The sequence below is a fragment of the Equus caballus genome, chromosome 21, assembly GCF_041296265.1.
Source record: "Equus caballus isolate H_3958 breed thoroughbred chromosome 21, TB-T2T, whole genome shotgun sequence".
Taxonomy (NCBI): Eukaryota; Metazoa; Chordata; class Mammalia; order Perissodactyla; family Equidae; genus Equus; species Equus caballus.
The window spans coordinates 54,891,558-54,914,293 of NC_091704.1; the positions used below are offsets into that span (position 1 = coordinate 54,891,558).

The 22,736-nt window shown below is 35.5% G+C and overlaps 1 protein-coding gene across 6 annotated transcripts in view; it reads left to right on the forward strand.

The window, feature by feature from the left end:
* CDH12 (cadherin 12) overlaps positions 1-22,736 on the forward strand; it is a 937,014-nt gene that overhangs the window by 896,295 nt on the left and 17,983 nt on the right. For all 6 annotated transcript variants that reach the window (XM_014734929.3, XM_070245950.1, XM_070245953.1 and 3 more), the window contains one exon: positions 10,721-10,857. In XM_014734929.3, the coding sequence (XP_014590415.3) occupies positions 10,721-10,857 (137 nt within the window). The remainder of the gene's footprint in view (positions 1-10,720; positions 10,858-22,736) is intronic.

Here is a 22,736-nt window from a genome sequence, read left to right on the forward strand (position 1 = left end):
ATTGTTAAGTTTTAAGAATGTTATTTTTTTCCAGTCCAAACAAAATAAGCAGAGTATACTAGTAAAGGTGTTGCCTTTTTTAAATATTGTCACTGCAGATACAATTCTATTGTAAGATAGAGATTTTGATAGTTGAATAGCTTGATAAGAGCATGTCTGAAGCTTATATATACTCAATTGTCTCACTGGAGGTGGTTTCTGTTGAGTTTCTGAACAATGGCTTCCCAAGGAGATCAGGACAGATTACACATATGCAAATTAAGTCACTGAAAAATTATAAAACTCAGACCTAGCATTAAGAAGTCTGAAAATTAGGTTCACCAAAACTCAACTTTTCTCATTACCTTTGTTCACAATTCCATTCCCTCCAATTAAAATATTTTCTCATCCTCTATTTCATCTCCTTCATCGTAGACTTCTGCCGTCTTAGGTGGCAAAACCACATGTATACTCACTGGCTATTCTAACTCACTTCTCCTTCTCCCTCCCAATATTGTCTTTTTCATCTTTCATATTCACAAAAGACACCATATTGAACTTTATCATTGTACTTACCATTTTTGCTTATTGCATAAATTTGTAGTCACTGTTTTAACCATCGTTCCCCAAAATACACAAAATGAGAAGATACCTGAGAGGTGGGACTATTTCCTTGTTCTCTCACGTACTACATGCAAAATTAATTTTGAAATTCTCTTGATGTAATATATTTCTCCTAATATATAATGCGATGTAGTAATGAAATGCGGAATGTATTTGTACGTGTATGTCTGCGTTTGTATTCGTTGTAAGCAGATCCAGATCTAGACCTAGATATATAAATATAGAGATTTTTTTTTGCTTTTCAAGGGTTTGTAGACCTGGGTGTTTGGATATGATCTATAGAGGTCTTAATCTCTGCTATCTTAGCTCAATGCAGTCAAGAGCATATTTTCTTTCTTCTTTTTGCTTTTTTTTGGAAAATGGTTTCTCACTTCCTTTGCTTCTTAAATGGAGCTAATGGAAGCTAAATGCTATCACTGTTACCTTGTAAAGGGCACAATCTGCTCACTCCAAGACAAATACCAATCTGTCAAGAGGCAAGATGATGGTACAGAAAGGACTTTTATTAAGTGCAGAGCTAGCTAATCAGAACATGGTGGACTAGTGTCCTAAAGAACGGTCTTAAGGCAAATATAGAATCTTTAAGTAGTTATATAGGGCTAGCGGGCTATAGAGGAGAGAGTCAGGAGTGTTGACCATCTGGCACCATAGACTGAAGGATGCCACACCAGACCTTTCAGCTGTCATTGATGATGGATGCCAGTATAGAATCTCTCTCTGGGGGTCATTGGAGGAGAGGCTCAGAAATGTTGTCCATCTGGTGCTGTAGACTGGGGGTCACTACATTTCTAAAGAAATCAAAAGAACAAAGTTATTGTCTCTTCATAACTGAGAGGTATAAAGCTAAGCAGGGATCATAAATCACAATGCATCAGTTTTCTTTATGCTTCAGTTATTTTTTATCCAGCCTATGTTCAAGCCAGATATGTCCAGCTGGGTTAATTACTTAGAGATTATCCATAGTTACAATATGGCTCCCATTCTACAAAATGGCTTCCTTTATGTCAAGCTCATGTTGTGCCAGTATCATCAGTACATTTGCAAGTAGACTTTATACAAAAATCAACTTTGGAAAAATAATTCTCTTGAGAATCCTAAACAGTAAGTATAGGACAGTTGTGAAAAAGTCAAATAGGGAAAACTCCCCAGATATTAACACATTCATCTATTACTGCAGTGTTTAAATTCTGCACTCCCTTTTATTTTTTTCCCTGAGCTTCTTTGAAATAGTCCATAATATCAGATTCTATCTGCTTTTTGTTTCTATGTCTACTACTTATACCTAATGTCTCTATTTTTTCATTTAACATATTTTTGGATTGTTTATACACTTATGTTCCCTACATACTTTCAAATGATCTAAGAATATACCTTTTAGCGGTACTTAGTCTTAGCAGTTAAATGCCAGTTGTTATTGCCACTTAGAATTAATTAATTCATGAAAGATAGTTTCTGATACAGAGACTAACACATTATTTTTTTCTTAAAGCTTTAAAAATACTTCCTTATGTAGAGCCCGATTTCTTGTTTTGTGTAACTCTAGTCACTCTTTTGTATTATAGTTTTTATTGTTTAGCAGAAAGCAAAATAATTTTATTTTTATGGCTTGTTTTCTTAGAAAATACTGAAAATTCAGATAGCAATGGGAGAAAACATTTTATCCATAAGGTTATATAAAATATTCATTAAGATAAAATAGTTAATCCTTTTTGAGGTCTGCTTACCTTATCTCTTTCTTTTAGCATTCGCAATGTGAATTTTAATATATATTTGCAAAAGACACATTTGATAAAGGACTTTTCCTCAAAATATACAAAGAATTCTTAAAAGTCTGGGGTTAAGGAGATGAAATAGAGGGTGAGAAACTCTTTTAATTGGAGGGAATGGAATTGTGTGAACAAAGGTAGTGAGAAAAGTTGAGTTTCGGTGACCCTCATTTTCAGACTTCTTAATGCTAAGTCTGAGTTTTATAATTTATCAGTGACTTGATTTGCATATCTGTAACTGCTTCTTGATCTCTCTGGGTAGCCATTGCCCAGAAACCCAGGAGAAGCTACCCCTCAGTGAAATAATTAAATATATATAAGCTTCGGGCTTGCTCTTATCAAATTATTCATCCATCACAATCTCCCTCTTACCATGGGATCATATCTGTAGTTGACAATATTAAAGAGAGTCAACACCTGTTTTAGTACTCCTGCTTGTTTTGTTTGCAGTGGAAAAAATGTCATTCTCTCTAAGTTTATACCAAGTGAATGATTATGAATAATTCATTTGAGAAGTTGTTGATAGAGAATTTAACTCAATATGAAGAACGAGAGATGCCTTTGTGAATAAAATTATTTTGCTTTCCCCTCAAATGACCAATTTATTGACAATATATAAAAGGAGCTATTGCAAAGAACATGTACAAGGATTGACAAGTTTACTTTTATTTGCTTCGGTGGCAATGAACTGTCAACATATAGTGACATCGTAATAACTAATTTGTGCCTGGCTTTGGGCTGAGCGCTTTGGTAAGATTTGTTCAAACATCACAGCTGATATTCTTTCACAGAGGGAGAAACTGAAGTGTAGGAAAATCTAATTATGCCTTCAGTAAGGATGGGAAAGAATTTGAACATAAAAAGCTGCCAGATCCTAAAAGTCAAACTACTAATTGCTCTGCTACTTAAGTTTAATTGAGATACTCATCTAAGTTTTTTGAGTCTTTTGGAATTCTAAGATTGTTGAAAATATAATTAAAATTTCATAGTTTTCAGTAGCTTAATAAACAAAATGGATAGAAAGTCAAAACAAGTCAGTAAAAATGTACAATATTTGATTCTTTAAAATATGATAACTATGGACTTCATTATATACCCGAAAGTACTCTAAACACTTTACATATGGTTCCCTGATTTAAGCTTTACAACAACTGTAAATCTGAAAAGTGTTTAATTGAGCTATGACAATATTCATGCTAATCAGGCTGGAAATGAAAAACCAAAATATACAGTTGTTTTATTAACAAGTTTTTTTAGTATGTATGCAGAAATACCTTATTACTTGAGAGTCAGTACCTTTTATTTTTCTAGACAATCACGAAGTTCTTACAGGATTTAGACATAATGATTTACTGACAAAATTCAATGGATTTGTGATAAAGATCTATAGCTCTAATTTTTATAAGGATAGGATCTTGATAGCCAATGATGAATTTGGTTTTATTTTTAAACAAATTGTAAATTATTCTGGTGATACACTGCAGAAAATCTCAGTAGTTAAGTGTCCAGGTATTAGTTAGGATGGTGAACTATTTTTAAGGCTATTTTGTTATGCTTCACATAACTCTTCAAAATGATGGAGTATTGAAGTCTATATATTGTTCATTACTGACCTGAACTTTTTGGCTTTACCTTTTACCTGCTAGAAGTTCCTGTTCTTTGCTTTATCTTGAAGTACTGAGGGAGTACCCTATGTAAGGTACAAATTTCATAGCGCTTTCCCTTCTCTTTATAATTTCTTTAATTGATTTTAGAAAGTAGCACTTTTATCACACTTATTTGAAATGTGTTATTTTAATTTTTTAAAGATTAGTTACTTCAAATATATCGTAAGTAGATACAAAACCCCCTCCTTGGAAAATATTGTAATGATCATGATCCAATTCATAAGCTGCCACAGACTATTTAATGAATTAAAAGAATGTGAGTAATTTTCAGAGTGCAAATGAGCTAAAGAGCAGACAAATCACAAGGAGGAGTTGCAAGCTTAGTTATCAAAAAAAAACCCAGAGAAATAAAATCTGTCTTTCAAATATGATGTGTCTATATTTGGGTCTCAAATGGTAAATGACTCTAGTTGAAATGGCATCTTTTTTCAGAGCCATTTAACCATGGCCACTAGAGAGAGTAAAGAAATCCAACTGTGACCTGGAAAAATAGATGTTTGATTCAGTTCAAGGGAGTAGTGATGTTCAAGCTATCTGAAAAAGACTTCAGAATAAATATGATTGAATATTCAAAGTATAAAATAAATGACTGCATGCTTGAAATGCGATCAGGTCATTATTAACAAGAACAGTCAGATGTTTTCATAAAATAATTCAACTCTCTATGCAAGTACAAGATATAATGGATAGAAAATAAATTCAGTTACAAATTCTTCCTGCTCTAAAGCAACTTCCTGTATAATCCACAAAGCAAAATACAATTATTTTGCTATTCTCATTGAGAGAGACTAACACCAATTAAAATAGATAAATAAGATAGAAGAAGTAAGACGATAGATTTTTGTAAGAAAGAAGGAATAAAAGCTGCCTAGAGGGATTTTGCAAGGCTTCTTGGGAAGAACATGAACAAAGGCATAATGATATTCTTTACTTATTAAGTCAAGTACTGGGGTCCATATTTTTTAATACATGAGAAAACTGAGACTCCGTGTTTAATATTGGAGCTCTTATGTGCAGAATCCCAATTTAGTCAATATTTGCCTAAACTTTACTTTCTTTCCATCAGAGCAAGCTGCTTCAAAGTCTCTGAAGAATAAACCAAAGTTTGGGTAAAAAGCTTTGGGGGCAGATAGAAGTTGGCATCCAGATACATAAAAGGGTACACAGTCAGAACACCATGTGTGACTATTCAAAAATGACTTTAAAAAGTGACGAAAGCTTAAGCAACTTGGAGGGAAATAAAAATATAGCAACCATAATTTTAATAATATGTAGATGATGTTGTATTTCTCTTTCTTTAAAGCTCTATTTGAATCATATTACACACCTCCAAATGGAAAATTCAAGGACAGAAGAGTTATGGCTTTATAAATTCATTATAATTTTATGAAGTGTTTAGTTTCTCATCAAACACTTAAACAAGAGAAGTTATCTAAGGTCTAACTTTTAATTCTATTAAGTGGAAAATAAGAATAAGGAGGAGGATTAGATTAAAAGAATCCAAAAAGGAGCTAGTAGGAAATTAGCAACTACTATTTAACAAAATTTGAGAGAAATATATTGGGATTCCTAAGAAAAAAATTTAATTGTAATTGTTGATGAGGCCATTAAAATCTAAGTGTTGCTGTATGTGGCTTAGATTCTCAATAAATGTTTGTGGAAACAAAGCAAACCACGTTTACTTTCATTTAATTATCTGCCACAAGAAAAAAAATTAAAAAAGAAACAGCGAATAAGAGAAGACAAGAATAAAGAGATTCTGATCTATTATTATTAGTACATTAACAAAAGAGGATTTCCTACCTTAGCCTAAACCGTTACTCCTGCATGTTTATTGCTTAAAGAAGGAGATGTGGTACTTTTAAAGTAACTCTGTACCATCAAGTACTTTTTATAAAGTGTGTTTGAGAATTGGGACAGGGTCAAAGTTAGCTTTTATATTAACTGTGACAAAGTTATCAGGCAAATTAAAAGAAATGATTTTAAGGAGAATGCTTACCTAATGAAGAGAATAAAACTTTTTAAGGCATTTCTCAGAACTCATTTACAGAAAAGTAATAAAATTGTACACTTTTAAGTGGCCTTCACAGATTAGGTTAAGGCTATAATTTTTGATTTCCATTCAATTGTTAAAACAGGTTTCTTAGCAACAGTCACTTTGCATCCTTGTAGGAACTGTAGATTTGTTTCATTATATATAGATCACAAACATCTCTTTTGTTCATTTGAATCTCATCTACTCATCAAGTAAACATAAGATGGCTCAAATAAATTATGTATTTGAGGGGTTTTGCTCATTTAAACTGGTGAGTCAGGTCAAATTAGACAGTTCATGTTATACTGTTGCAATTAATTGCAATTAAAATATCATTCTACCCTTATATTGGATGTGGACTGTAGCAAACCCAAAGTAAACATGATGGTTCACTCTGGGGGGTGTATCTCCTGAAAATGATCTAGACATTTTAGAACTGGATCATGTCTCCTCTGAAAATGTCCAGGAAACGTAGGAGTGGTTTCATTGTCAGTTCACTGATGGTCGTTTCTTATAAATGTCTCCTAATTGCTATATTGGGCAAAATATCATAGTCGAAAATGTTAGTTGATGTCTCATATTTATTGTTTATCAGACACAGGGATCTGTCACCATATAAAGGTAGGACATGAGGAAAATGCCAGCACCTGGTACTAGACCTACCATCTTGGAGTCTGACCAGCTGTGGGAAGAGGCAACAGATGCTCAGGAGTAGGAAATATTCAAACAAGTTTCAGCAGTACTCCAGAAGAAAGCAGTGAGCTTTCTGAGAGTCTAACATCCCAAGAAAGGGAGATACCAAATCTCACGTGGTGATGGAAGTAAAAACTAGATGTCAGAAAATAGTGAATGAGAGTCAAACAAGAGCGCCATTTTGTGCAGTAGGGCCTGGCTGTGTGTATCCACTGTTTGTACTTCAGGGCTTTGTGTGGGAGCTTTGTAGTTAAACTACTTTAAAGTTGAAGGCTATATATGTCACAACTTGGTCCCACAACTAAGCATACATTTGTATGTTAGGAAGGATTTTTTTATCTGAGAAGTAATATAAAATAATCAATAATGCGAAAAGACAGAGGAAGAAAGGGATACAGACACACACACATACACACACACACACATAGGATTCTTTGCTGAGGCATATATATGTTATCTCATTTCATCTTTACAACAACACCCACTGTTGCACTGTTAGGTGAGTACTATTTTCCACATTTTATAGACGACTAGGAGAACAGGTATTAGAAGGGAAGATTCATAACCTGACAGCACAAGGTGAGAAAAAGAATTAGCTTATCTCCCTAGTTCTGTCTGTCCAAAAAATTAGTGCTCTTTATGCTATATTTCATTGCATGTCAGTGGTGGTTGATTTATGTCAGTGTTAGACTGAACCGTTTAAATACATGAAATTTGCTTACTAAGCTTGCATGCAACATATTGGATTTTGGTTGATAGATATACAGAAACATAAAACAAAGAGATAGATACATTATTTTATGTGTGCATTGTCTAAGTTCTTGAATTTTTAAACATGTTACCAGAAAAACTTAAAGTTACAATTAAAGATGACCTTTGTGTGTGTAGCGATTCATTGTATGAAGACAGATTTCTGTTTGAATCAGCTTTGTAAATTATAACACATGCTGTAAGTATTAACCAGAAGTAAGGTGATCAACGGTCCCAGTTTTGTCTGAGACTGGGGAGTTTTCCAGGCCTCAGGACTTTCAGAACTAAAAGTAAGAAAGTCCTCAGCAAACCAGAAAGTGTCAATTGTCCTAAATAGGACTTTCTTAAAACCTTAAATATGTTCCTTTGAAGTAGAACTATTTAACTATCTTAGTTATATTTGTCTGATATCATAATTTCTATAGAATCGATTTTCCTATCCTATCTCCATTCCACTGAAACAAAACAGGCAAATCTAGCAACTGCTTCCCATAAGTGTCCCTATCAAATTCAAGGCAGCTAGCATGTTCTTATATCCTTGTTCCTTCAGCCTGCATTTCCCTACTTATTTCAACTACACCTCACAATCCTTTGAATCGATTCTCTTTACAGCCCTGGTCACTCTCTTGGTCTCTTGGCAAGATTATGATGTATAGGAAATGCTTACAACCTTGTCCCTTTCAAATACATCCACCATATGCCTTAAAAGTGATTAACTTTTAATCCATACCCTAACTGCCCCCGCTCAATAGTGTTCATTACCCACAGGATCATGTCTCACCTCCTTACTATAATATTTGAGGCCCTCCTTGGTCTAAATCACTTATCTTTTTTTGTGTTACTGTAACTCACATATTTTTCCATAATTCCCAACAGCTTAAGGTTCCCCACACAAACTTCATGGTTTTGCTGCTGCTATTGTATCTTCCTGAAATACCTTTCCCCTGTCTTCACTGTGTCTGCCTCACTCTTTTGAATAATTCCTGTACAGTCTTCTAGTGTCAGCCAAACAACATGTGAAGGGCGATTTGCCTGAACCAAGAGGTTTTGCTTGTTTTAAATTGATTTTATTGAGGTATAATTTATAAATAGTAAAATGCACCCATTTTCATTGTACCCTTTGGTGAGTATTGTTGCATTTACACACCTATGTAATCACCTCCATAATGAAAATATATGGCCCGTGGCCATACCACCCTGAACACCGCCCACCTTGTCTGAACCAATAGGTTTTGAACTAAGCATCTACTTTGCACTCCTCTAGAGTCTTCTCTGTCCTTCTAGCAGGCATTGACATCACCTGTTATATGTGTCTCCCTGACTAGACTCTTCACTGGTGGGCATTGCACTTTACCTATTTTTATATGTCTCAACCTTAGTACGGTGTCTAGTGCATAGTGGGCACTCAACAAATATTTAGTAAATGATATAATTGAGCGCAAGTAGTTTACTCCAACAGTACTTCCATAAATGCTATAGTCAATAAAGAGATTCAATAGCAATTTTCTTCTAAAATTAGGCATGTGCCCAAGTTGAATTAAGGTGCTGAAAAGGGGTATTGTGAGAAAATGCTTTTTTTGCTCAGGAAAGGAGATTCTGCAATAGGGAGAATTAAGCTTATTGCATCCTATGCTCCATGACTTTCAAATGTGCCTTGACATCATTTATACTTTGAGAGCATTCCTATGAGACAGGACACTACACTGAAATCCTGAGGCATCAATGCCTTCTCTCCCCACCCCTGCTCAGTCAACAGCAGAAATATTGAAGGCAGATGAACAGCATTGGTCATACTCTGATCCTATCAGTTCCGAACAAATGTGGATGAGTTATGAGTTACAAATCTCATCTATAAAGCAATCTAGTTTTGATCTAGCACTGAAATGATATGTAAACTGCCCCAGTTTTAAATAACCAGTTTGTCAAAATAATAACTTACTATTTTGAAACATATGCCTTAAATAATTTTCATGATGACCAAGCAGATCGCTTTCTTTGGCCTGGGGATTTGATGGGCTGACCGCGATGATGTCATCTGCTTTCAGCCACTGTTGGTAATGACCTCACCTTGATTCTCAGGCCAGAATAATGGTGATAAATATATTGTGGGTTGAGCCTTTTGAGTAGCAGAGCCCTTTCACATAAAGTGTTCTATTTAAAATTCATAAGGCTATATATAATGATAATTATATGGAAAACATTGATGACCTGGTTCAAATATCAGCTCTAAAACTTTCTAGCTATGTGAACTTGAGCAGATTCCTTAATGTCTCTATGCCTTGCTTTCCTCATATGTAAAATAGGGAGATTAATAATGCTTATCTTTTAGGACTTTTGTGGGAATTTAATAAGTTGATATATGTAAGTATTTAGAAGAATGTCTGGCACATGGTAAGATTTCAAAACGTCTATTATTATTACAATTGAAAATATGCGTTTGAAAAATAATTTTACGTATGGCACTCTTTATGTATACTGTTACATAAAGATTTATATAAATGCCATGTTTTTTAGTTCACTTTCTTGGATTTCTTAGTCCAGCTGCTTTACTTAAAGACGGCAACATTTGTTGTTATCAAGGTTAGCTAATAAAGAAGATAAAAAAAATTATTAGCCAAGGTCACTATTTTTTTAGAAACTTGTCCTGATATATAGAGTAATAAAACAACAATGGCCCTTTTATGTGTGTTTGAGGGAAATATTTCTGTACAATTACCACATTGTCAGTTAAAAAATTTCCCTTAGTTTCCATAATATGTTTTTTTCTATCCATGGAAACAAAGATTCTATCTCTGTTCTGACCTAACCTACCTCTGTTCTGTTGTAGCTGATTCCAGATGCCTCCCCTACCCCTACCTTTTCCCAAAGCCACCATTAAGGAATCTTTGACTGCTTGAAAAAGTTTTAATATTCAGCAGGTTAAGGAAACCCATGGTCAGCTTTAGAATTTTAGTCTCTGCTGAGCTTTCAAGGTGTCAAGACCCTAAAATAATATGAACAGCAGGAGTACTAAATCTTTCATTATTTCCAGTTTCCCTTGAGCATACTGGCTTTGCAATAAAGAAGCTGTCATTTACACTCTTCTTTATTGCAAGGTGGGTAATAGCTACAGGGAGGAAAATAAGGAACTGTGTCAAGTTAGTCTGACTGCCATTATGATTAATGTGTAATCATTGCACATTTGCATCTACTCTTTTTATATACAGGTACTTCATAGATTGGAAGAGTGATGGGGACAGCTACTTTACAATAGATGGAACTGAAGGAACCATCGCCACTAATGAATTACTAGACAGAGAAAGCACTGCGCAGTATAATTTCTCCATAATTGCGAGTAAAGTTAGTAAGTATGGCATGGTCTGAATCAATGTTATACTGCATTTCTGTGGATTTAACACTCTTAAACGAGTCCCTGCTGAGGTGTTTTTCATTTTTAGGCTGTCAGCTGAGTGGTCTCCTGGGGAAATTCAGAAACCTGTTCCTTTCCCTCATAGCATAAGTCCAGAAAAATTGTGACAGTTGCCATTGAGCCCTGTTTGCAGGACTGCATGAATATCTAGTAGTACATTTCGTGGTATGACCTCATCCCTTTCCACGCTGTACCCTCAAAAATCCACCATAGTTCCAACTTTTCTTCCACACTGGATCCCTGTATATATAATTGGGAGCTTCATAGACTAGGCAGGAGGAAATAATTATCACTTAAAATCACCCACTCTGAAATATTTTCTGAAACCAAAGAGAGCATTTTTCAAGTCATCCCTCTTCCTTCTCTCTCCTTTCGTTAGAAGGTAATTTTTCATGAATATCACTGTGGAATATACAGGAGTTTTAAGTGCAATTCTTCAAGGAGTCATTCAGAATCTATAGGATTGTCAGGAATGATTCGTTGTGTTGGTTTATGCTTGGTCCAGAAAAGAATCCTCTAGACTGAGAGTGATTATAGGTCTTGTTTGTGTGGCTAGACAGAGAATATTATTGGAACTTCCTAAGGTAAGAGATTAGTGTGGGAGTGATGACATTTGGCTATTAACATGGTTTTTTGTAACAGAAGTGCATCTTACCAGTCCTTCTGTTTGTGGTCTCTTGAACGATTTGGGGAAATCCCTTCTGAGTATCTTTCATTTTGTTTTCTTCTTATTTCATGTGGTGCATCTGGTACACTTTGGCAGCTAATTTCACCTTTCAATGCAGGGAAGAACTAACTGTGACTATTTCTGTTGAGAGGTTTTTGATCAATCTCAACTCAGTGGGGTGTAAATATGAAACAGTTTTATCTTCAACAACTGGTTCCAAACATGAATAGTCAGACATCTGTTCCCAGGCCTTAAGGACATCTTTAGCTGATTTCATTATTTTTAGGTCATCCTGATTATTAAAGGTAAGCCTAACACAAAAGAACATGCAGCTTCTACCTTGTTTGTCGTCGATGATAAAAAACTATTCATTAGAAAACTAATTTAACCTAAACCTTCTTATTAATGCCCACACAGAACATGTGCGTATTTTTTGGAGTAGGTATAGTAGGCTCCCGTACCTTAACTCAAGATAAAGGTCTGCAGATAGTTCATTCATGACCTATATTGTAGCTCTGGAAAATCTCTCTCCCTAGTGGCTAACTAGGCCACCAAAACCATCATCATGGTATGAGGGCTCTTCTAGTAGGAGGTCTGGCACCTCCAGCCAGAACCTTGAGCACCAACCATTTGGAAAATGGAGGGAGAGTATGCACCCTTGCAATGGAAGCAAGGATCATTGATCCTCAACAGCTTGGATTTTTTCAAACTCAAGGAACCCTATTTATTAAGTTATCTATATGATTAGGGCACATGCTGGCTCTGCCACTCCAACCCTTTTGCTGTAGTTTTTACCTAAATCCAAATTAGGAAACCCTAGTGTGTAGGTTCTCATAAGTCATGTTCGTCCTTACTGGAACATATGTAGAACTGAGACTTAGACACACAATCCACATAGATACCCCATATAAGAGTAAAGCCAAAGTGATATTTCTAAAGTATCTACCCCTGGTCTATTCCAGTACCTATTCAAAGACCACTGTGTGGATTTTAGAGCCCTTGAGGAAGACTGCTGGAGTCAACACTATATGTTTGTGTGAAAAAAAGAGACTAAACACATACTTCGTGGTCATTGAAGATTCAACAGTAAGAATAGCTTATTGTGGGCTTTATTTTGCTTGAATTTACAGAGTTTAAAGGTAAATTTTATTCATATTCTAATGCATAAGGCAGTTTTCATTGATCAAACGAGCCAGCTGAGCTGGAAATGATCATCCTGGTGAATGACTGAGAAAGAAATAGTCCACACTTGCCCTGCCAAGAAGAACAAAATGGTGTAAATATACCTTATTGCAGATTGAGCCAGCATATGTTTTGGCCCTGACCCTTTTATAAAAACTCTCAGGTGAAATGAAATGGTACAATGAACAACTTCCAATTAATTAAAAAGCAGTCATTAATCAGTGTTGCTGTAGTTGTAGGTCCAAATAATTCTATTAGACTCCTAATAATTCTTTTATGCATTACTGCTTGGCTGTTTTTATGATACTAATCTTGAGAATTTTAAGAGACCAAAGCTCTAAAATTCTTTTCATTCAATTATCAGAAGCTTTCAACACGCAAATGTTTCTATTTTTTTTTCTGTGTTTTTGTGTTACTATAACAAATATCATTAGGCACAGATAACTAAAAATAACTGCATTAAAGTCCTAAAATATATTTTATATAATTATAAAATAAACAGATGATACCAGAGACAAATCTTTTCTTGGTCATATGGTTATCCAAATGGCAATGGATTGCTTTCATTCATTGTGGAACTGGTCAAAAATTGGAGAATTGACTTACTACGTGCTATATTTGGGGAAAATTTTCAATGTGAATGTATCATTATAAGTTGAGATTAAATTGTTTAGCAATTAGTTTTTAAGGGTATTTGGTCTATAGAGCTATTTTATCATAATGTCTCTTCAAAGTAATTCAAGTGATACCATCTTCACATGTACAGAAAAATCAGACTCTGAGGTTACTATCCATACTTCAGGCACAAAGTAAATTCATACATTTGTTTTTATAAACTTGTATAGAATATTATTTGTGTGCAAAGCCCTATTTGTTGTGAGTTAAAAAGAAACTGACCTGAAGTCTGTTCTTAAGCATTTTAAAGTTTAGGAGTAGTTAGAAATTGACCAAAATAGAGAATTTTGGTAAGGTATAACTATGCAAATTATGCTGAATTCCAGGGACTTCAGATTTAAATGTACTCTCATATAACCTCCAGGTGGGACTTGAAAAAGGTTATGACTGACCAGTGTGTGGTCATTAAGTGATGAAGGATTTAAACAGAAAGAAATAGATTTTGTAATAGAATTTTCTGAAGGAGTTCATCTGCCTGTAAGCCAAATAGTTAGCCATGAAATGATGTTCTTAGATCAAATAAGAAGAAAGTAACTAATTTTATTGACAAATAGTAAGCAATAATATAAACTAATAAACTAAACTCTTCTAATAGTTTTACTCACATTAAGTCAAGGTGAGTATTATCGTCCACATTTAGGAGTGAGGAAATGGAAACTCAGAGACATTTTGTTTGTGGCCCTGTGCCACACAGCGAATGACGACCAGGCTAAGATTGGAATCCTAGACTCTATCTTACCCAAAAACATAATTCCACAGGGATAACTACTCACTTCTCTATGCTTCACTCTACTTATTTTAAATAAATCAGTAGTAAAACTACTCAAGGGGGTTGACATATACATACAAGATTAAGGTACAGTATAGTAAAAAATTATATATACATTTGCAATGTACATATAATTGAATCAAAATTATTGTTAGCCTTGAAGTCTATCTATCTGTCTATCTATATTTAATCTTGTTAGACTGCTTACCTATGAAAATTCTATAATGAATTTGAATTTTAGAAATAAAATACAGAGACAAAATATGAGAATAGGGAAATGTGTGCACAATATTATGTGCATGACAGTGGTGAAGTTAGGTAGATTTCCATCTAGACCCAGTAAGTATGTATTACTACATCAGTCTCAAGCTGCAACAAAAGTTCCTAAAGAGTTTGTTCTGAAGGATCCTTTTTGATAATTTACCTGTATGTTGAAAGATTCTGTCTACATACACTATGTCATCTCCTACATGCTGGCCACCCTCGGGGGCAATGCCTTCCCTAGTGCCAAGGACATCAAGAAGATCCTGGATGGCATAGGCATTGAGGTGGACCGACGACCAGCTCATCAAGGTCATCAGTGAGCTGAACAGAAAAAAATATTGAAGATGTCATTGCCCAGGGTATCAGCAAGCTGGCCAGCATGCCCAGCAATGGGCTGTGGCCTTCGCCACACCGAGATCTGCATCTCCTGCTGCTGGTTCTGCCCCAGCCATAGCAGAGGAGAAGACAGACCAGAAGGGGGAGTGGGAGAAGTCAATGAGGGCATGATATTTGGCGTGTTTGATTAGAATCCCACTCCCCTGCAAAAGTGATGAGATTCCATTTCTGACATCCCTGGTATCACTTCTGCCACATTCTATTCAGCAGAAGCAAGTCACTAGATCCAAACTACACTTAAGGGCAGGGAGTTATGTGAAGGTAACTCATATGGATATCCGGAAGTGGGGATTATTGGGAGTGGAGATTATTAGAAGGTTCCCTAACATATGTGGTTCTTAGCAATCAGTCAGGTCACTCTAAAAATGAAGAAAGTTTAGAGACCATATTAGCTGGCCACTAGGCACTGAAAATGCTGAGAGAAATACAATCTGGCTGAATTCCTTAAGTACACAACCAAAAAACAAAGTGCTGTAAGAAAGAAAATCATTAAAATAATTGTTTGGGAAGGAATAAACATAGTATGTCACAAAAGGATTGTCATTTGAGTTGAGTTGAGTCTTTGAAAGATGAAAAGAATATTGTAAGGGAGGTGAGGAGCGTATTCTAGGTTGAGGAAACATGTTTAGCAAAGGCATAGAGGTATCAAAGTTCATGATGAGATCAGACATTGCGGATAGGTTGGTACAGTGTGTGTCAAGGGTGCGTACAGGGAAATAGAGAAAATGCATTCAGAAGGGAATCTACTGAGATCTACTCTCAGCTCCTTTCAAATACACAATACAGTATTATTCACTATGGTCACCATGTTCTACATTACATCCCCAGGACTTATGTTATAGCTGGAAGTTTGTACCTTTTGACCCCCTTCACCTTTTTCACCCACATCTCACCCCCTGCTTCTGATAACCACTTCACAGTATATACAAATATCAAATCATTATCTTGTACACCTGAAACTAATATATCAATTATATCTCAATAAAAAAAAGAAAAGAAAGGAATACTGAGTTTTTGTCAAAGAGAGCCTTAAATGCCTCATTGAGAAATTGCAAAGAGTTTTAGGTGGGTTTGTGAGCCTACCCTCATTCCTGTTGTTTCTACTGTGTAGCCCCAGCTTAACGTGCATCCTGAGGCATATATCACTTCTCCATCTTGTCCATTCTAGTGAGTGTGGAAGGTAGTTATGCTCTGGCCCCGCATTCCTATAAGCCAGCACTGACTGCCTTACATTTATCCGCCTGGGTGACTATGATTAGCCTCACCAAGATCAAGAGACAAGGGTGAGTCTGGATTCTCTGCAGTGTCTGAGCAGCAGACATTCCTCCCGAGTTTGGCCGGTCTTTTTTTCAAAGAGGACTTATTATTTCTACGCACGCTAATTGAGAATAGGCTCGCTTGAGTTGGCCCTTTCTTCTGTAATACTCTTCCTCAGCTTCTCGGCTATGATAACCTGCTTCAGAATCACCTGGGACAGTTTTCGAAGGACAGATTCTTGGACCTGTCATTTTCAAAACATATTGAATCAGAATTTCTGAGAGTATTGCCAAGAAATCTCCTTTTTAAACAAGCTCCCTAGGTCATTCTAATGGGCACTGATTTTGGAACCAACATGCCAATCTCTCCAGTGTCCTAAAGATGAGCATAGATTTTGGGGAACAGAACAGTGGAATCAATTATCATGTATTTAGAAAGAATATAGTTCACTTTTGAGGACTAAATGTAACCATTGGTTTCAATTCTGGATTGAAGTCATTTTTTCTTCACTCCTGCCCAAGTAATTGCCTTTCTCTTACTTTTCATGGATGTCTTACTTTACATTTATGAGTCTAGGTAGTTTATCTACAATTTTATAATTTTCTTTCTTTTTCCCAAGTAACTATATGAAACTATTTTGTATTCTTAAAGAAAGGTAAGTTTGATTTATACTAATATTGGCAACATTTCAGTAGTACTTGTAAGAGTAATACTTTGAAGAGAGAATCCCTTATAAATGTTCACACAATTGTATAAAGCCTTACAATGTATCATATACCTAGAAATAATAATAATTAACACCACCATAATCCTTAATTTAGAAATGATACCATCTTTCTCCCCGTTATATGCTGTGTAAATATAATGGAATCCAAATTAGTGTTGTAATAGCTTATATTTTATTTTAAACTTTCAACTGCTTATGGGTACACTACCATAATCAAACTGCTTAGGAGTACTTTAAATCACTATAATTGCTCCATCAAAATCACATACACAACAATAATGCCAGGCTTATTTGTTTTTCTTAATTAGTATCTGATTTTCTCAGGAAATTAAAACTGCATGATGAGCTTTTCAGCTAAAAGTTGAAATTTGGACAAAAAACTTATATTTAGATATACAAAGAAAATTCCTTTTAATATAATGTGCCAAAAATGGAATTCAAAGATAGGAAACATTTTTACATGGAAAATATTTTTTTATTGACATCATACACTATATTGTATTTCATCTATTTGTATTGTGATCCTCTCAAGTAAAACTTCTTAGTATCAAGGACTTCATCTTATACATCTTTGATGCTCATGGTCTATCACACTCTCTGAAACATATGCATATGTACATAATTAATGAGTAAATTGAGTAGCTTTGCACTGTGTGAAATATATGTTATATCTTAGGTGAACAATTTTATATCAAAAGTTTTATTTATTATTTTTTCAAGAAATTTGTATTTATCATGAATGTAAATGTAACAGGAATATTTTACTACTCATTCATTTCTTTACTCCTTGGTATATGGTAAACTCCATCCTTCATGTTCAGGACATAAAGTTTACAAAGAAAAAATATTTTCCTCAGAGAAGCTATAGTCTAATGGGCTTCCACATGATAAACTGGCAATAAGAACACCATGCTATCGGTATTGACATAAAAGCAGACACACAGATCAATGGAACAGAATTGAGAATCCAGAAATAAACCCATATGTCTGTGGACAGCTAATTTTCAACAAAGGAGCCAAGAACGTACAATAGAGAAAGGAAAGTCTCTTCAATAAATGGAGTTGGGAAAACTGGACAATCACATGCAAAAGAATGAAAGTAGACCATTATCTTACACCATACATGAAAATTAGCTCAAATTTATTAAAGACTTGAATGTGAGACCTGAAACCATAAAAATTCTAGAAGAAAACATAGACAGTACACTCTTCAATATCAGTCTTAGCAGCATATTTTCAAGTACCCTGTCTGACTGGGCAAGGGAAACAATAGAAAAACTAAACAAATGGATGGCAAACAGGCACAGGAAAAGATGTTCAGTGTCACTAACTTTAGGGAAATGCAAATCAAAACTACAGTGAGACATCACCTCACTCCCGTCTCAATGGCTATAATTAACGAGACAGGAAACAACAAGTGTTGGTTAGGATGTAGAGAGAAGGGAACCCTCGTACACTGCTGGTGGGAGTGCAAACTGGTGCGGCCACTATGGAAAACAGTATGGCGTTTCCTCAGAAAATTAGGAATAGAACTACCGTATGATCCAGCTATTCCACTGCTGGGTATTTATCCAAAGAACATGAAAATATGAATGCTTAAAGATACATGCGCCCCTATTTTCATTGCAGCATTATTCACAAAAGCCAAGACTTGGAAGTAACCTAGGTGCTTATCAGAGGACAAATGGATAAAGAAGATGTGGTACATATACACAATAGAATACTACTCAGTCACCATAAAACAATGCTATCTGGCCATTTGTGACAACATGGATGGAGCTTGTGGGTATTATGCTAAGTGAAATAAGTCAGAGGGAGAAAGTCAAATACCGTATGATCTCACTCATAAATGGAAGATAAAAAGAACAATGAACAATCACATAGAGACAGATTGGATTGGTGGTTACCAGAGGGGAAGTGGGGCAGGAGGAGCACAAAAGGGGTGATTAGACACGTGTATAGTAGTGGATTATAATTAGTCTCTGGATGGTGAACATGATGTAATCTACACAGAAATTGAAATATAATGATGTACATTTGAAAAAAAATAGTACCATGCTATAATGTTAACACAGAAACTAAGCAAAGAAACAGGGCCTTATGGGAGCACACGGAAAGATATGATGAAAATCCTCCACAAGAACATAAAGGAGAGTAAAAAAGTGTTGTAGGTGATGGAAATGGAACATGCCAACCTCTAGGAGTGGGAGAAAGCCCAAGATGCACAAAGGAATATGAAGCTTTTCAAAATAAGAGAAAATAGAAATTAAGGGTGAATAAAGGGCTAAACTCGTCTCTCTGTCTCTCTCATTCTCTGTATCTCTGTGTCGGTCTGTCTTTGTCTGTCTGTCTGTCTTTCTCTTTCCATTCTTATCTCTTCCTACTCATCCTCTCGCAATAATAAAGAGAAATATGTTGTTTTTTTTCCCAGCATATTATGAGGTTTTGGTTTTATCCTGCGGTAAATAGGTTATCATTGGAGAGAGATAATCAAAGACAGAACTAGATTTGACTAGTATTTTTGAAAATATATGCTAGCTGCAGAATTATGAAACAGTTAGAAGAAAACAGGCTGGACAACGGTAGAAAAATTTTGCAGTAATCTAAGAAATAAACTCTGATGATTTAGAGAGTAGTGGCGGGGATGATGAAAAGAAATGAGGATATTTGAGAGAAAGTTTATAGGTGAAAATTATGAGAATTGATATTGATTGGATGTGGGAATGACATGAATGAGGAGTCACCCTTAATGGACAGGTTTCTAGATAGACAGCAGGGAGGCTGGTGGTACCATAAACTCAGGTAGAAAATAGAGAAATAGAAACAGTGGTAGTGGGCAAAAATTCTGCCTTCAGTTTTGAACAGGTTGAATCTGATATTCTGGAGACTTATACAAGTAGTCACGTAGTCATTGTGTATACTGATCAAGAAATCAGGAGAGGGATTTAGGTTTGATAAGTAAATTTGGGATTAATCTACATATAGATTATAATAAGTATGTGAGTATGAAAGATGAGAAGAGAAGTGGGTCAATGATGTGCACTTAAACCATTTAATGGATAGGCAAAGAGACAAACAGAAAGATGAGAGAACAAACTTCTAATGAGTAGAAGTGACAGAGAGATATTTAAGTGATAGAAACAACATTTTAGTCAACTAATTTGATGAAGAGTGTAGGGGAAAGGAAAGAGTAGTGGATAAAACATAGCTTTGAATTTTGTGCATTATATTCTCATTGCTTCTGTGACAGTTGATTATAATGAATAGAAAATAAAGTATAATCATAGAATATTAATAGCTTATTATATTTTTTCAGAAATTTGATTGTTTACTGACTGACATCTATCATTTACTTATATAAAAATCACCTCTTTTTTCGGGGAGGGGTGAGGAAGATTGGCCATGAGCCAACATTGGTGACTAATCTTCCTCTTTTTGCTTGAGGAAGATTTTCCCTGAGCTAATATCTGTGCCGATCTTCCTCTATTTTGTATGTGGGACGCCGCCTCAGCATGGCTTGATGAGTGGTGTGTAGGTCTGCCCTCAGGATCCGAACCCACGAATCTCAGGCCACAGAAGCAACATGTGTGAACATAACCATTATGCTGCTGGGCTGGTCCCAAATCCCATCTTTTTTAATTAAATCAATAATGGATTTTTACCTGCCATCAAAATACTTATTTAATCTTGCTGTGATTATGTTAAAGGAAGTCACTTGAGAAGAATTTTTTAAATTATAGATTGCTTACCATAAAGTGAAATGGCATCTAAAGTTGTCTTGGTGACCATGGGTGAATTCAAAGAAAATATGTTGACTCTCATGTCAGTGGGTCATGATCCACCAAGTTTCCTGTGATATCAGCTGTGTCTATTCCACCTTTGCTTTTCCATTCAGTCTATTTTTGAAAGTATATTTATTCACTGGTATTAAAATTGCTAACATGTACTAGGCACTGTGTTAATCTCTGGAGGTTTAAAGATGAATATGACAGCTCCTGCTCTCGAAGAACTAAGAATGCCTAAGGCTATATGTTATTGCAAATATTTGAAATCAGTGATAGGTTTCCCCTACTGTTTTCATTGGAAACATAAATTGATTGGTAGTATTTTTAAAGATTTCTTTTTCTTTGGAGATCAGATTTTGTCACCAGCAGCATTGAAGGCAATCTTTGACTTTAGCATAGTTATATACTAATAATTAAATCCTCTTTATGGATTTCTCAGTCTACCTACAGATCATACTACTGTGACTGAACAGAACTACTGTTAGATATGGTTTATCTTAACTTGTAATTTAAAAGTGAACTGATTTAAAGAGAAAAGACAAAGAAATCCTGTGTTATTTATTCACTATATCTTGATCAGTTTGCACTATCATTCACTTTTTTTGGCATAAAAAGCTAAGATTCCATTCTTGAAGTTATCGTAGTTGCAATTTAGTACGCATTCACAAAGTTGAATACTCCTATAGTTATTCAAAAGCAGTCATTTTTAAATAAGGAAGCCTAATAGCTCCGGTGTATTTTAACGTACTAAGAACCTGGTGTTTGTTAGTACTTCACTGTTTTCAAAACACTTCAATTACACTTCTCATTTGGTTCTTGAAAACGTTCTATCATTTGGCCAGTATTTATTGAGCATTTAATATATAATTAAAAAAAAAAACGCACACACTACCTTGACCCTCTAATGTAAACTGGGCTTCTGCTCAGCTTGATGGCTAGATGGCAGTGTAAGCGTGACTCATTGAAAGTCAGTGATCATCATTTACGTGGGCAGATCTCAGGAAGTGTCTTCTTGCTCTTTGAGTTAGTTGATGTATATCCTAGGCAGTGAAAAGTATAGTAAAGACTCTTGGATTCCAGTCTTGGCTCTGACACAAATTACGGGGCAAGATTATGCCAAAGTTTTCTCACCTATAAACGAGTATTTATAGATCTGTAAATATCAAACTTTGTAGATCCACAGGACACTCTATCAAATGAAATCTTATGTGGAATCCTGATATACTACATAAAGAGAACTGCAGATAAAGCCAGTGACTCCTCTTTGAGCCCATGAAACCCCTTAGCACCAAGAAGGATGACATGAGAACAATAAGTTTAAAAATTTTCAGATTTAAAATTTCGTTGTTTTTAGTATTTATCAAAGGTTTACAATGTTGTATACTAGAGAACCCATTTGTAAAAGAGATCTCTGGTTATAAGTTCCAAAGATAACCACACCTTTTTATCTATCCCATCCTACATGTTCTTCTGACAATGAGGTTGACATTCCTTCTATCAAGAAGTGGAGTCTATCTTCCCGTCCCTTATACTGGAAATAGGCTGGTGACTGCCTTGACTAACAAAGAGGAGATGTATTCCTATGTGACTGGGTTAGGTCATAAAGGCAACAGTTTGTCTGGATTTCTCTCATTCTTGAATTCTTGCCTTTGAACTTTACCCACCATGCTGTGAGGAAGCTTAGTCTACACAAAGGGACCATGCAGGAGTGTTCTCGTCTATACCTCCAGCTAGGCTTCTAGCAAACCGCCAGCACCAAGCACCAGATATATGAATAAATGAAACTTCAGATGATTCCAGCTAAAAAAGCATCAACTCAGGGAGAAACACCAGTCTTCCTTCCTTTTTTTTTTTGATGCCTTAGGTGCATTTTATTGGTTTTCTTTCAGAATCCTTCTACAAAAGAGCAAAGTCAAAACCCAAGGCCCTGACAAGAGGGTGAGAACCCTTCCTCTTCCCCAAGAGTCCTCCCACTCGCTCCATGTTCCCCAGCTATGTCACTTCTCCATGAGGGTGGAAGGCTTCCTACTTTCATCTCCCATCAAGCCAGAAAAGGGAAAAGACCTACCACCGAACACTCCCGCCCCTCAG